Source organism: Falco peregrinus, chromosome 6, assembly GCF_023634155.1.
Source record: "Falco peregrinus isolate bFalPer1 chromosome 6, bFalPer1.pri, whole genome shotgun sequence".
In the NCBI taxonomy this organism is placed as follows: Eukaryota; Metazoa; Chordata; class Aves; order Falconiformes; family Falconidae; genus Falco; species Falco peregrinus.
Genome location: NC_073726.1, coordinates 59,510,904 through 59,526,206, shown reverse-complemented (window position 1 = coordinate 59,526,206; position 15,303 = coordinate 59,510,904). Strand labels below are relative to the sequence as shown.

General features: G+C 39.4%; 1 protein-coding gene across 3 annotated transcripts in view; it reads right to left on the bottom strand.

Annotated features, from left to right (window-relative positions):
* The window catches only part of MYH9 (myosin heavy chain 9), a 74,367-nt gene that overhangs the window by 48,786 nt on the left and 10,278 nt on the right, over positions 1-15,303 (bottom strand). For all 3 annotated transcript variants that reach the window (XM_055807386.1, XM_055807387.1, XM_055807388.1), the window contains exons 2-3: positions 9,199-9,551; positions 3,406-3,562 (exon numbers count right to left, since the gene is read on the bottom strand). In XM_055807386.1, the coding sequence (XP_055663361.1) occupies positions 3,406-3,562; positions 9,199-9,531 (490 nt within the window). In that variant the 5' untranslated portion in view covers positions 9,532-9,551. The remainder of the gene's footprint in view (positions 1-3,405; positions 3,563-9,198; positions 9,552-15,303) is intronic.

The window sequence follows — 15,303 nt, the reverse complement described above, 5'->3', positions numbered from 1 at the left end:
AGGTGTTTGACAGCTTTAAAATATGTTTTCCTGAAGAGATCCTCTGAAGACTATGAATTGAGGTAAAGAATGTTCCCCTTCAGTGTACATCTCCTGCATTAGAATAATGATTTGTTTGCTCAAGACACCACTCCACTTGCAGGCACTGTGTTTCAATCAGCACCAGAAAAATAATTATTCTGAAGGCAGTCAGACCTGAAGCTTCTGGCATCCAGGTTACCCAGGGAATAGAAGCATTAAAACAAATAGTTGTTTTCGCTGGAAATGTTGCACTTTTTTCACTTCTGTGCTTGAAGCACACAAAGTCTCTCCAAGTACCATGCAGCAAAATAATGTTTTCATCTAATTTTTGAGTCTTAATGTCTTAGGTCAGAGAAAGAAGGAAAAAAGAAAACAAATTCACTTTGAACATGTTCGCATGTTATTGCTTCAAGGAAATATTTCTGGTGAAATTTAACAAAAAACAATTTAACCTCTTGGAATATATAAATGCCATATGACACTTTTGTGAATGGAGTAACAAGGGTAGACACAAAAAGAGGACCAAGCTCACCCATAGTGCATCAGAATAGATGCCTGAAGAGTTAAATAGTTTCTGGATTAGCAGAGGTTGGAATAAAGCTTTCATCTTCCTTTCCCTTCCCAATTCTTTTCCTGATTAACATCCCTTTGAATAGTCTGCTTATTAGAATGCCATAAATTGACCAAAAAAAAAATAATAAATTCAAGAGTCCAAATCAATTAACATGCAAGGCTTTTCCACTCTGTCAGCTTAAGAGATAATTATACCCCATGCTGACAGAAGTCAGAGTCAACAGCTGGCTGTCCTTCTCCAGATCATGAAGGATTCCGGTCTTCAGCACTCTGAAAGTAACCTAGGGAAGGCAGCCTAATCCTAAATGCCTCCGGCTCATGTGGAGCACCGGACCTTTTCATCTTCTATTCTCTGTACAGATTCCTGCCATACCACTGGCTGCTGCACCAAGCCTCCCCCACCGCTAAGCAAAACTGAGAAACTGGAATAGGAATGTTACTCTCCATCACCCCAGAGACTAGTCAGGACCAGAGACATTGACTGCAACAGCCTACTCTCCTTCAGTCCCACAGCAGACACTGGAATGATACTGTTATCCTCTGCAATAAGGAAATAAGGCAGCAAATAACCCTAAAACAATCTCTAGGGTTCTTGCTAGCACACATACACACATATGAAGCAACACACACAATTTTTTTCCAAACCTAGTTAACAGGTCAAAGCAGGCTAGTTCAAAAGCTAACTGGGAATGATACTCACATCCAACAAGTATTCCAAAAAGTCAGCAACAAGGTATCTCAAACCAAGCAAAGAGCTGGGATAAAACTCTAGACTGTCAGTACTGCTGAGAATATTGCATAGCTAGAATTATTCTGGGAAAGGTAAACACTCTAGCAGAGCTCACAGCAACTTTCCCATGCTAGGTAAACAGAGGCAAGGCTGCCGTTCTTCAGCTTTGTACACTAAAGCAATTCAAGTCTGGGGCTTCTGAGTTTTAGACATCACTCAAGCAGTGGTCAGACTGAGACACCTTCTCTTTTCAAAAGGAAAGAAAATACTTATGTAGATTAACCACTAGCTCTGAACCACCATCAGACCAGGGAAGGTTACCTGTCCCTTGTTGTAGAACTGCAGCTGTCTAGCCATCTACTGCCACATACGGCTATATCTGGCAGGGGCAAAGGACAACAAGATGCATGCACTTGCAGTTCCAAATGGTTTAACTTGCCTAGAGAGGGAAAAGGACTTTTTCAGTCCCCTTACAAAAACGCCAAAGAAACATTCTGATTCTACATAGAAAAGATTTCTTTCTGCGGAACAGTAAGTCCGGTAGGGTTAAGTCAATAGCTTGTTTAAGAAAAATGTATGTTGGTAGCTGAGCTGACAAGGAGTGGGCAAGGAAGAGAAGAAAATAATAAAGGAAGCAAAACAGTGATAAGAGGTTTATGGACAACCATGCTGCCACATATAGTATAGGTGGTGCATCTGTCCTTGTCTTTCACAGCAGGTCCAATCTTTGTCTGAGGGAAGTGAAGTCCTGTATAGGTCCAGGTTCACAGATTTTTTTCCCTCTGGATACAGCATTCCTTTCAGTAACACATCAGTAGTAGTACAGCTGTATTTCTTCAAGAGCTGTCAAATCTTCAACAAATTGCCATAGGTACCCTACCACCAGTCCACTGCAGCATGTCTGTACTGATCACCCCTCACTACTCAAGGCTTTTACAAATACAGCTTCATCGATCCATCGTGTTAGCTCTTCCATGTGCTCTGCATGACATCACACTTCAGCAAACTTTTTCAGCACTCTTCACACGTAAAATTTTTTTAAAGCCACCAATGAAAAGTAAGTGGAAGGAGTTTTTCTTGCTCCCTTTTCACTCTGGGCAGTAATATTGTTATAGTCCTATGCCTCGAGCTGCAAGTGGTAGTGAGGGCACTCTAAAACTGGGTGTAATTAGAATTGCAAAGCATGATTTTATTTTATCTGGCCTTTGTTCAAAAAAAGCGAGGCCAATGACAAGACCTAGGAGAGACAAACACCTTAATCATTGCTAATCAAAAAATAAAGGAGTAATCAAGTTCATACAAGCCATGCCAAATCAAACTGTCCATTATATCCTTTAAACCTTACAAAACATGCTTCTTCATATAACCCAGCTACAAACAGGAAGAAAAGCACAAAATACCTCCACACCTGAACACTCTGCAAGCATCCCAAACACAAGCACTAAATCTGTTAAAGACCTCCTCTCAGAATGGGGGATACAGGACATTCAGATCTCCAGATTTAAAAGTCCTCAAGTAACAAACAAGCAGCAGGTATTATATATGGTTCCTTCCTTCTCATTTGTATATACGGGGCAAGGGGGGAAGGTCAATCTGCTTGCTTTCTTTTATTCTACAAAAATGACCACCACACTTCGAAATGCGTGTTAGACTAATCTTGTTTCACCCAACCGGACTGTTAAGGCCGGATTTAAAATACTTTTGTTAAAAGCCTCTGTCAACCAATACATATACTCGCCCACTACAGCTATTATTCCACAGGCTCATCACCGAGAGGGAAAGTTCACTACCTCGGTTCTCCTTGCCTGCTTCTCTGAACACAGCGCATTCACAGCAGTCTGTTCTTTATGTCAAGTTTAGCCCCTGCCAGACTCTTTGTAAGGTTCTTCAATCCACTAGAGCAGAAGACAGCTATTCACCTGAACACAAATGCTGGTACCAAGTAGGTGTGAGGTGTCTGTCAGCAAGGACAGAGGGGACAACAACGCCTTTTGATAGAAGTGAATTGTTGTTCTACAGTGTTTTGACTGCAACCTTGATTTGTGATTTCAACAAGAGTCATTATCTCACTCAGCACTCACCTTGCATCATACTCCTGTAGGCTGTGTCTGTGATGGCATAGATATGAGGGGGCATCTCATGTCTCTTTTTGCCTTTGTACATCTCCACTATTTCTTCTGAGTATATGGGCAGGTTCTTGTAAGGATTGATTACCACGCAGAACAGGCCTGAGTAGGTCTGGAAAGAAAATGCCCCAGCAAATAAAGACAGGAATTAAAAATGTTGCATACTTGCACATTTTAACAGTGTATTTACTTGGAAAAACAAACCAACCAGTCCTTTTTTAAGTGTTTCTTCCAGTGATGCCATGTGGGATGCTTCCCACTAAGCAGTATTAGAATCTGAGCAACAGCTGAAGTCCTATCAATTTGACTAGTACTCAACATTTCCAGGCATGCACAGAGCATCAACTGACACATTAGTCACACTGATATCAAACTGGCCTGCTCCCTGTCCACGAGGATTGGCTTTTCTTCCTTTCAAAGTTCCTATATTCAAGTGAAGTGTCTATTTCATTATATGAGGTAGGTGCTCAGCTCCTAGAAACATGCGTATTATTATGTTCTGCCTCATTTCTTGGATTTATCCAGTAACTGATCAGCTACAACATAATAAAGCTTCAAGCCAAAATAGTTACTAAAAGAAAAATAAGACCAGTATACAACACCTTAGAGGTCTTCTAGGCCACTGGACTCGCCTGAATCCAGTGTTGACCCTGCTCTGAACAGGAGGCTGGATTAGACGGCCTCCCGAAGATCCTTCCAGCCTGAACACTTCCATGATTTATAACGTAACATATATGTTTTCTAATGTATAACTAAAACTAGATTCAAAACTGTAAGGTCATTAATGTAATACAGTTCTGAACTTGTTAGTATAGAGAACAATTCCAAAGCATCCCATGCTCAAAAAGTCAACAAGATTTGCCAAAGTTCACTTTAATTCATCTCAAACTGTTAAATCATTGATGTGTGACAGCAAACCTTGATTTCTCAATTGGTTTCCACTGAGTTAACTTTTACAGTTCTAATGGAAGACAATTGTCAAAATACTTCTAGTGGAAATATTAAGCTTCTTAAAAGGAAACAAAATATCTTTGAGATCTCCATACCTGAAAAAAAACAACCCTAACCAACATTTTACTTGCAAAGGGAATAGGAGGAGCAGAGGATTCTTAGATATTTCCTAGATATTCTAAGAATAGCACTCCAAGCCTTGCTCCTAGACTTTAGAGCTACCCTAGTTCCCTGTCCATTTTAGTGGCAGCTGTTTGAAACATCTGGAGAATAACAGCTTTCTACAGGAATTTGCAATGCTACCAGCAGACAATTGCAAAGACCAGTACATTTGACAATTTATTTCTCTTGCTACTATCTCTTCTATTGTTTGCTCAGTGAAGGGTACTTCGGAGTGGTGAAGAGTTCTTCACAATGAACACAGAGTACTTAATCAGATTTAGCCTCTTTAGCTAGATAAAGGTAAGGATTAGACTACAGTGATTAGAAGGGTGAAAATAGCATCTACTACACATAAGTTGTCTTATATCCAAATTTTTTATATGCTGGCTTAACATTAAGTAATTAGCCCACTCTTATATGCAGCAGATTCAGATACAGTCTTCACCTTATGTCCTACAGAAAGCAAAATTTTTACAGGTATTTAAGGTTCCTTTTCCATAGTGCAGTATAAACCATCAGGATATGTTTCCAGATGTACTTTTTTTTAAAAAAAAAAAATATATTTGAAGAATATTTGAATAGCTTACAGAGAATACTAAATCTCTTTCCAAAGTGGGAAACTATGAAAGTTGGCTAAAAATCTTTTAGCGTAGGACTTCTAAAGTTCCAGGAAACTAAGGTTCAGTGAGACATTCAGTCAGGCTAAGTTTGAGGTAGTGCTTGAAGGAACAGTTTAAGGATTTTGCAGAAACTGACTTGGCAAGGCTAGTTCCTTTTGCCTTAGCCTTAGTTCTCCATCATGACAGACCACACTTCTACAGCACAGAATAGCAGCTGAAAGACTGGGTTGTGCTTTTCTGACCTTTGACTACACTAGTGGAAGGCAGAGTAGGACAAAGAGGTAGAAGGAGTAGACTCAAGAGTAGCATGATCACAGTACCTTGTTCTTACACTGGTACAGAAGTAATTGACATTGGAGTCAACTGAGCTGTTAGAATAAAAGCTGTAATTTTATCAGAATTCTAGAAAACAAGTGAACAGAACCCTCTAGGCTGCCAGTTCCAACTGTCTGCATTAGCAACCATCTTGCCTCAAATCCCATGGTAGCAGCAACATGCACACAATAATCAAAAGAAGATGCCCTATATAGCCCCTGGTGTCTGTTCATCCCCCCCAAAACTGTAACTCATGCCACAGACTGAACTTTTCTCTCCTTTGAAGATGTTAATAAAGCTAAATGCCTGTTTGCTGCTTTAGGGGGATTAGAAAGAAGTGAGAGCAAAAGAAAAGTGATAGCAAGTACTGTATTCCACAAGGAACGTAATGTTTTCTAGTCTGTATTTGTTTGACTTTTTATGGCCATGTTTGCTGACAAACTAGAATTGTTGCTTTTCAGTTAAGAATAGTGTAAATGTCTGAAGCTGGACTGAAGCAGTCTTACAGATAAGCACATCAATTTAGAAAATAGAAGACATTAATTTCAATTGGAGCAACAAAGCCATGAAACAGGTATGCAGGAAGAAGCCATCACCTTCTTCCAGTATTCTGGTTGCCAGGAGAAATACCTAAGGGAATTTTCCTTACAGTATAATGATCTCAGACAGATGTGTGAGGTGATATTTTTGTCTAATAAAGAGAGGCAACTAATCATGGCTGAGACAGGCAACTGAGCAAGACCATCATGTCACAACTGCTGGCCAAGCACACTGACAAGAGTTTTAAGTAGGAAGCAAGTCAAATTATATTGAGCAGAAGCTGCCACCACAGAGAAGACAAGAGTCATATTCATCTTATTAAAGTACAAATAAAGACTTATATGCATAAATCCCTGAACTGAAACCAAGGCTGCAGTTGAAAGGCTAATCTATTATAAGCGTAGCTGGCTTGGAAATCTGTACTTTGTTTCAGACATTACTATCTCAAAACAGAATTCTGGCATTACCTTTTGCTAACTATTTCAAGTGACACACAGGCCAAACTGGAACTAGTTTTATTTTTCTAACTGCTAAACTAGCTCTGAAGAGCTGAAAGGACCGTCTGCAGCATGGCACAAAGCAACATCAGAGTTTATTTTCCAGCAATTGTTAACTTCAATGAAATAACTGGAACATGTAAGGTTGAGGTTTGAGTTTCACACTGAATACAAACAAAGGCAGTTCAGGTAAGCAACAGAGAAGCTGAAAATGATCTTCTGACAAAGCATTAAGAATAGAAAGGGTTAATATGAAAGTCAGTCAAGTCACCACAGTGCAGAAGTAATCAGCCCATGCAAACAGCAAATTGGTGTCAGACTCAAGCTTTTAGTTCCTGAAATGTTTAACACTACCCGCTCAAAGTCTGTCTGCACCCGCCATAAGACTTCCCCTTCTTTTTTATAGGATGGGCAGACAGAAAAATGAAGTTAAAAAAAAATAAAAGCGTGCCACAAAAACACACAGTGCTGCTGGCAAAGAAGAAAGGACAAGAGCAGAACTAAATTATGCTTATGATCTTTCCAGAAAGATTTTTGCTAGAGATACATTGTGTGTATTCTTTTTCTTCAAGAGGATTAATGATCAGCTAACAGCCACTCCAATGAAAGTATTTTAAGCCTTCACATTAATCTCCTGACTTGCCAAGAACTGCTGACAGGTAAGATCAGTCCATTTCACAAGTGCACAGAAACACAGTTTTGGCAAAACTAAGATTCTGTAATAAAGAATTACTATGCTAGGTTTATTTGGGTGAAGGGTGTGTGGATTTTTTAATACTTCTTGCAATCCAATTAGAAGAACTCAATTTATTTCAGTCACAGACTATGTTTGAAATTTCAGAGGATACCTTGCAAGATATGTGAAACAGTCCATTATGTAGCATGCAACAGACTTCAAGATGCCATTGAATTATTTTCAACTTATTACATAACCTAGCAATGTTTCCTGTTCTAAAAATGTTACACATGATCTTGAACATCCTATGTCATCTCAATAACAAAATTCTTCCCTCTGAGAATAGACTTTGACCGATAGCCAAAGGAGCTACTGACAACACAGAATAATTAACTACATCAACCTCCAACTGCATTACATCTCAAAATTTTTGTCATTAGACAGTGGGAGTCAGACTAAATTTGTATCCACTTTGCATCCTTCAGATGTTCCCTGGTAATTTCTGTATGCCTTCACGCCACTCCAGAAGAGCAGCGGTCACAGCAATAGCCAGAGTCAGAGTTCCTAGCTTGTATTCATGCTCCTTAACTTAGAAGGTTCACAAAAGGTTCTATTCAAGATGCATAGCTAGGGTAAATTCCTGCTACGAGGTGTCTTAGATACCACCAGTTCCTGTTAGGGCAGAAGAGATCATCTATGGTTTGCCAAATAAGATGACTACATAAAAGACTATATCCCCATGGGTATGACGAAGTAGAGAGCATACAAAAAAAACCCCAAACATACAGATAGATACTGCACAGATTTTTTACTTACATTGTCTTCTCCATATGACAAGAGAGGCAGCTTTTGGGGTCTGGCAGCATAACATGCAGGGGAGGGGAAATCTACACAGATTTTCTCCAAGGACTGTATTAATATACATGTTTTTATATTAAATTTATTCTTTCATACAATTTATTTTAATAGATTTCCTAATCTACTGTGAAGATTTCATAGTGCCTAAAAATACTGAACATCTAGCATTTTCTACATCCCTCAGGATTCCATCTCAGACTGTCCCATTTTAATTCTGTAAGCAGAGGCTAGTCTGAGAATAAATAAACCAAGAAACACTAGTTCACATTTTAACCAGTCATTACACCCAAATTTTACATTACCACTGAGTTTAATCATTCATTCCATGCCTGCAGAGTATTAATAAAGCAGAGGCTATCATGACCAACACCTGCTGGCTAAACAGAGGCCACATGAAGAGGAAAATCAGAAGGGAACTGAAGAACCAGGTCAAGGTTCCAAATTCTCCTTCCCCACCTTTCCCTGTTTACTGCTTTTAGTATTCAGTGAAGTAGCTGCTGCATGCTTAATTGGGTGTGACCGTTGGTCCCACAAATGGTATCTTTGTCATTTCCACAGCAATAAGAAGCAGGAATCTCTGCTCTGGTCCATTCTGGTGGAAAGAAAAGGAAATACTTCCTATCTGTAAGCACATGCAGGCACATATGTGCCTTCTCTAGTAAGGCACTTTCAGATCTAGAATTTTTGTAACAAAAAATGTTTGGCACTAGCATCCTTTCCCACTGAAGCTCCAGACATGGAAAAATGCAATTCAGATGTTAGGTATATTAGAACTGTGTTTTTATTGTTATTTGGTTCAGTTCAGATCAGACTCCCTGTTTACCACTTTCCAACTGCTCTCACTTCTTGCTAAAAGTAAAATGGCATTCAAAACATCCTGCAAACAAAGACCTTAAAATGTTAAAGACAAATTTACCACAGCATTCCTTGAAAGTTTCAACATGAACTAGAGGGGGACTGGCATAGTTTAGCGAAAACATTTTAAGCAGAAGGAAGAAGCTAAGTCGCATGAGAGTTGCATGTAGGGGCAATGAAAGGTTAACATACATATTTTAGAAGCAAAGTGATTACACTAAGTTCACATACTATGTAAGCAAGAGCTCTCACCTCAATAGACAAGATTACTTACATAGATCAGTCCTGAGTAGTATCTCTCCTTTAAGTTGTGAAGCACAGAAGCCTCATTCAGGCATGTCAGCTCCGCCATATCTTCCACTTTAGAGAATTTGGGGGGGTTCATCTTCTGGATGTCATCCTTATTTACTTTCACCTTCTTCCCATTCTCTGCCAGTTCCACGATGGCTTCATCTCCTACTTCTTCCTTCAGGCTAGCTGCCTCAAACCCATTCTTCTCTGAGGGAACCCATACCAACTTCTTAGCTGCCCAGTCAGCCTGAGTCAGAGGGTTATTAATGATGTTTTTGTCCACATAAAGGTACTTATCTGCATCTCTTTGCGACATTGTGTTTTAGAATTGGGGACCTGTGAAAAGAAGTGGGGGAGAGATATTTTTAAAGCTTCAAGATGCCTTGAAAATTCCTAAAGGCAGACAGGCACATGCTAAGTACTCTGAGTCCCTGGTCATCACAGCATGCCTCCTCCTCGTTTAGTTTCATGTCAGTAAGCACTGGTAAGTTGTCAAACTTCCAATAAGGTCAAGGTTTTGCTTGCCAAGAGGATGAAGAAAACCAAACTAGCAAGCAGTTTAAAAAAAAAAAACAAAACTGCAATCCAACAACACACTGACCGTTAAGTATTTGGAAGATGTTATTTGGCAGAAAAAACACATTAAAGTGGCAAGCATCAAACACTTTGTAAGATGCGCCAATACCCATAGCATCAGATGCTATATCAGTAACGTTCAGGTCAAGATTAGCCCTTCACTGCTCTACTTAGTAGAGATATTAGCTCAGAAATATAATCATAACTGTTTAATCAACACTTTTACCTCCTGTGTTCTTGTTCTGATAAGCTATGAATCAAATACCACAACTTCTTCCAAATGCCTTATACCAGTCCAGACAATACATAAGACATGCTCTACTTCTAAAAGACATCATCAATAATGAAGACACCAGTTAAGACCAACATCAGATATTTCCTATCACCAGCTTAGTAGCATCATCCAGCCCACCAGTCTGAATCTTTTTTTCTAGACAACGGTCAGTAGCAGAATACCTCCAAGACACTAACAGAATAAACCGGTGGTCAGGAAATTTAACAGCCAAAAATCCTCTATTGGGATCCTTCTACGAAGCTATGGTCAGGTAGAGGAGAAAGTATCACTCCTCAAAATGGAGATTTAGGCAGTATGCTCCAAAAATGGCACCCTAGATTTAGTGTTTCATCAAAACCATAATGCTACTGCCAGGGATTTTCCAGTTTATAAGGCAGCAATTTTATTGGTGCCATTCAGAAATCCTTTCAATCAGAAGAAAGGACTGCATACGTCAAGGCTCATTAACCACGTAACAGCAGCCTCTTTACAAGGTCCCATAAACATTACTTCTTGAATCCTTCCTCACAAAGATACCAGTGTCCTCAATATATTTTTTTCATAGCTTGCATAGAAGCTAGAGCTCCCTACCACCAAAAGAAAAGGAAATGAAAACATCAATATTCACATCATGGAAGGCTGTCAGGATCTACAGGGATCACTTTTCTACAGAACGTACTCGTATTTACAAACCAGCCTGCAAATCAAGTAAGTGAAGTCTGACTATAGATACCACAGACAAAAAGGTACTGAGAGCAGGACAGAAGCAGTTCAACTTACAAAATATGCCTGAGAGCAACAATAGTTGTTGAGTCCCAGCATTAGCAAGCAGTGAATGAAGCCAGAAAAACATTAGCTATAATAACGACGGGCACAAATACCCACACCATTAATTTGTAAGCATGTAGGGAAATGCCCTTCAACAAATCTATCACTGTAGGTGGTACACAACTTTGAGCCAGAGACTGTATGGATAGCTGTATATTCACAGTCAAAAACTCTTTAGCTAAGAAAGAGAAAATTACTCTATAAATAATAATATCCTTTAGCTTGAGCATAAAATCTTTGCCTTAAGCCTTACAGGATATGCCAAGCAGCTATGCCACACTTTACCTCACCTTTCCTTCCCCACTGGGTTGCTGACACTTCCACTTCAATCACCGCAATGGTGATTCTCAGAGCAATTCCTCCTCCCTAGCTTTTCATACTTTTATTGAAAAATCCAGATTTTAATGGGTACACAATGAAGAGATTTGTTGCAGATAAGATGTAGTAATCAAAAGGCTGACATGAAAAACTTGAGCTGTCAAGAGAGCTCCAAGATCATGCCACAACAGCTAGCCTGACAGAATATGTAGGAAATAGAGAAGACTAACAATTCAACAGAAGATATTGCAATTCCATGACACTGCAGCGTAGCATCTGCAGGTTGTGGTCAAAGGGTTAAAAAAAAGGGAGTGGAGGGAAGAGGGGGGAAGAATATTCAATTGTGTCCAGAGCTGTATCAGGTTTGGCAAGGCAACAGCTGTGCTCTGCCCTCCATTACAGAGTTTCCTGCCTATGCAACTCCCAGAATCTAACCAGTTGCCTTTTTTGGCTATAATCAGGCAGGACACAGAGGCAGTATGCTTCAGCTAAATTCAGTTTCATCATTTCCTGATGAATCCTAAGTAACCAGCCATCTGAAGTGTCCTACATTACAGTGAAACATATTCCTCACTTCCTTACTGTTAAGAGTACATGCATTCAATCCGCCTTGGAGATTTATTCTGGGATAAAGACTAATTCTTTTTGGATAAGAAATACTTAAGACCACAAGAAATCTTTCAAGGGGTATCCCCAGCCAGTTCTAGATCTGAAGAGAACTAAGGAAAGAAGATAGCTGCAGAGAGGTTAAATGCCTCGTAGGAAGAGAACCCTGAATTATCTCGCATACAGCAAGACTGCATTCTTCATCCAGTAAGGGATCATTCTATAGCATCTATCCCTTTTTATTTGGAAAACAACAACTTTCACAGTAAGAAGAGAAATAGCCTAACATAGCTACTCTAAAATCTCAAACATTTAAGTTTTTTATGCCAGTACTACCAAACAGTGGGGCGATTCAAAGATGGTCTGCATCTCAAACTTTAAACAGACTTGAAAATTACCCTGTTGCATGGCGATAATAGGGCTGTGCGCTGCTGCCATCTTAAACTAGTTTTCATACTCTCCAGAACAGAATCATCAGGTACTAGAACTAAAAAGCTGGAGAATCATGCTAAGATAACATAGCATTAGTGCTATTCTCGAGGCTGACTTCTAACCCACAGGGCCTCTAAACTAGCAATACCACAAACCAACCATTAATTTGCCTTCTCCACAAGAACAGTACCAGAGGAATCAGATTCAGCAAGTTCCATCTCTCAGCCTCCAAAACTTATCTTCCTAGCTTATGCTGCATGTCACTGGGCATTTCTAAAAACCCCTTAAGTGGTCAAGGAAGTAAGCCCAGTAAGCTCTTGCAGCCTTACAGCAATCCTAACAAATGCAAGTCATGACCATTTTAGAAACAAATTAGGAAGCAATTTGTTTGCCTAGTAGTTTGCATTTTGGGTGTAGATAATTATGTGAGGTAAGGACATTTATCTTTACATGACTATTGTGTAACTGCCAGATGAGAATACCGTTAACAATATTCTTTTTGATGCAACACCAGTCTATAGGTAAGACGACCAAAAAATAGAGAAGGAAGACACACCATCCTTATTTTGATTTTAAATGCCTCCTTCCTAGTATTGTTTCCAAAAATGAAATACTGCAGTCACTTCCCTGTTAACCCAGTATGCTCCCTTTTTGTGGTTCACAGCAGTCTGAGAACAGGCTGGTCAAACATTGCTTGTTTTCCATTATTTCAGGCACCAAGACACTCTTTTGCCATTTAACTACATAGTTGTCACAAAGATGCCATATAGTTAGAGGTGAAGGCAAGGCAATCTCTACAGTCATGAACAGAATGGGACCCAGATATTAATATGCAGTCCAATACTAAAAAAAAAAAATCCAAGAACCCTTTACATACATATTTCCCTGCAGATTCTTTTGCGATTAATGAATTAAACACTGACTTTAAGCTAGGATGCTATATATTCCCATTGAACTAGGCAGAACTACCCCAAACCCTCATTTGAATACAATCATATGGACAGAAGTTTGCCTTCGCCTCCTACAATTTCATACCCTTAAGGCTTGAATTATGAGCCACTTTGCACACTCCTCTCCCTACTTAAAGCATCAAGTGCTTCCCAAAAACCTGGACACAAACACCTTGTCTGGATTGGAAAAGCCTAAAAGCTGACTCTGCTATATGGTCCCTTCCTTTCAATTACAGTGTTTTGCAACTACTAAAAGCATAGAACATTATCTGTTTATAATTTTCCAGAAATATTTGTATTATTCCCCCCCCATGTTTATTCTGTCAGCAGCCACAGAATTGCTTCTGGGACTGAGCCACTGCTCAGTAAATTGAGCTTGGGCTATGCTAAACTATCGAGCTAAGAGCTGAAGTAGAAATAGAATATTCAGAAGAGCATTAATGGCAAAAGTTTAAGCATCACACTTACTAACAAGTATTAGAGCACTAGCTAGGCAGAGAAAGCACTTCTAGTTCTGAGTTATCTGAACCACCATTAAAAAAGTAAGGATCTCCAGACTGTTCTTTTTAGGCTTCAGTCTCTTTATTAGCAAAAATGCATTATTGCATTGGAATAGACCGCTTTAATCACAAACCATTTCCCTACTTTAATGAATTATGAGAAGTTTGTGAAATACTGGGCTATAGATAGCCAGATACGTGTACTGTATACTTTCTGATTCAGATCACTATTTCAGAACTTCACTAGAAGACGGAGCCTGAATGAAAGGGCACGTATGTCAATAAAGTTTTCTTCTGCTTCATATCTACTAGTAAGGCACTGTTATAAAAACTTTCTGTGATTGCACATGAAATGATCCCCCCTCATGGTTTGTCTAGTGGCTTTTATACTAGCAGTGCAAGAGGAACTGCCATAAAGATCAGGGTGACAAAAAGAATGAAAATAGCATACACATTTAGACTAAGTTAATTTCCCTTTGTTCATACAGTTCACATTTTAAAAGTATTTCTGGGACACAATTCTCATGCCATTTTCCAAAGGGGCTTACCTTTAGCAAGTGGTGAGAGAATGCAGCACAAGACAAAAGGCCTTTCACAGACCAATAGGAATGTACACCATTTCTACAGCATGACAAGACTTTTACACTAGAAACTACTTTTACACTAGCACTACCAGTCACTTACAGTCCCATTTCAGCTACAACTAAATTGTCCTCAGTGAAGAAACTTGATTCTTTGTTAATACACAGCATTTAAAAAATAATCTGACTTTGAGAAGAAGCTAATGATTCAAACTAAGTCTGGTCAGTAACATTCCTATGATGGGAATCCTTGTTAAGTGTACAATCCAAACAGCTAATACTTGCATTATATTTGCAAACTCAACTATTTCACTCTCCCCAGCCAGCTGAATACAGTTCATCAAATCAACAGAAACAGTCGCATTAAGCGCAGCTAGAAAGCACAGTAAGTAGACTTTAGTGGCCAGACTGCCTACAGTGACCATGAACTGACAACATTACAAACCAAAAACCTAACCCACCAAAAAAACCTCGCTACAATTCCCTCGTATTCACTAAGAAACTGTTCAGATCTCATCTGTTTAGGACATAACTAGGCTGACACTTCACAGCTCCATGTGCCAGGATGTTTATGGGAAAGAAAACTGCTAAGTTTGTTAGCACAAACTGCTCCAACTTCTGACACCTATATAAAAACTGAAGTCTGAATCACTAAGGGTGAGAAATTAATCCCGGGGGGTGGGGGTGGGGGAAAGGGAGAAATGGCAGGGGAAAAGCTGGCAGGAAGCTGAACTGATGGACTGACTGGTTGTAGCTGCTTGTTTCTCAGTACATTGTGACACACCAGTACTTTATGCTGAACTAAAGAATCATGAATTTCAGTTATTCCACTAGAGAATACAACCACCAGTCAAGTACACGAGTTTGCAATTAATACTCCCCCATAGATAGCCCCTCGGAGCTGAAGGCATTCAGCTACACTTACCCTTTTTGTTCAGAACACTGTGCTGCCACACAGATCCATTTCTTCTAGTTCAGCTTTATTTGGGATTCATAATGATTGCTGTTAGGCTTACTGTAGTT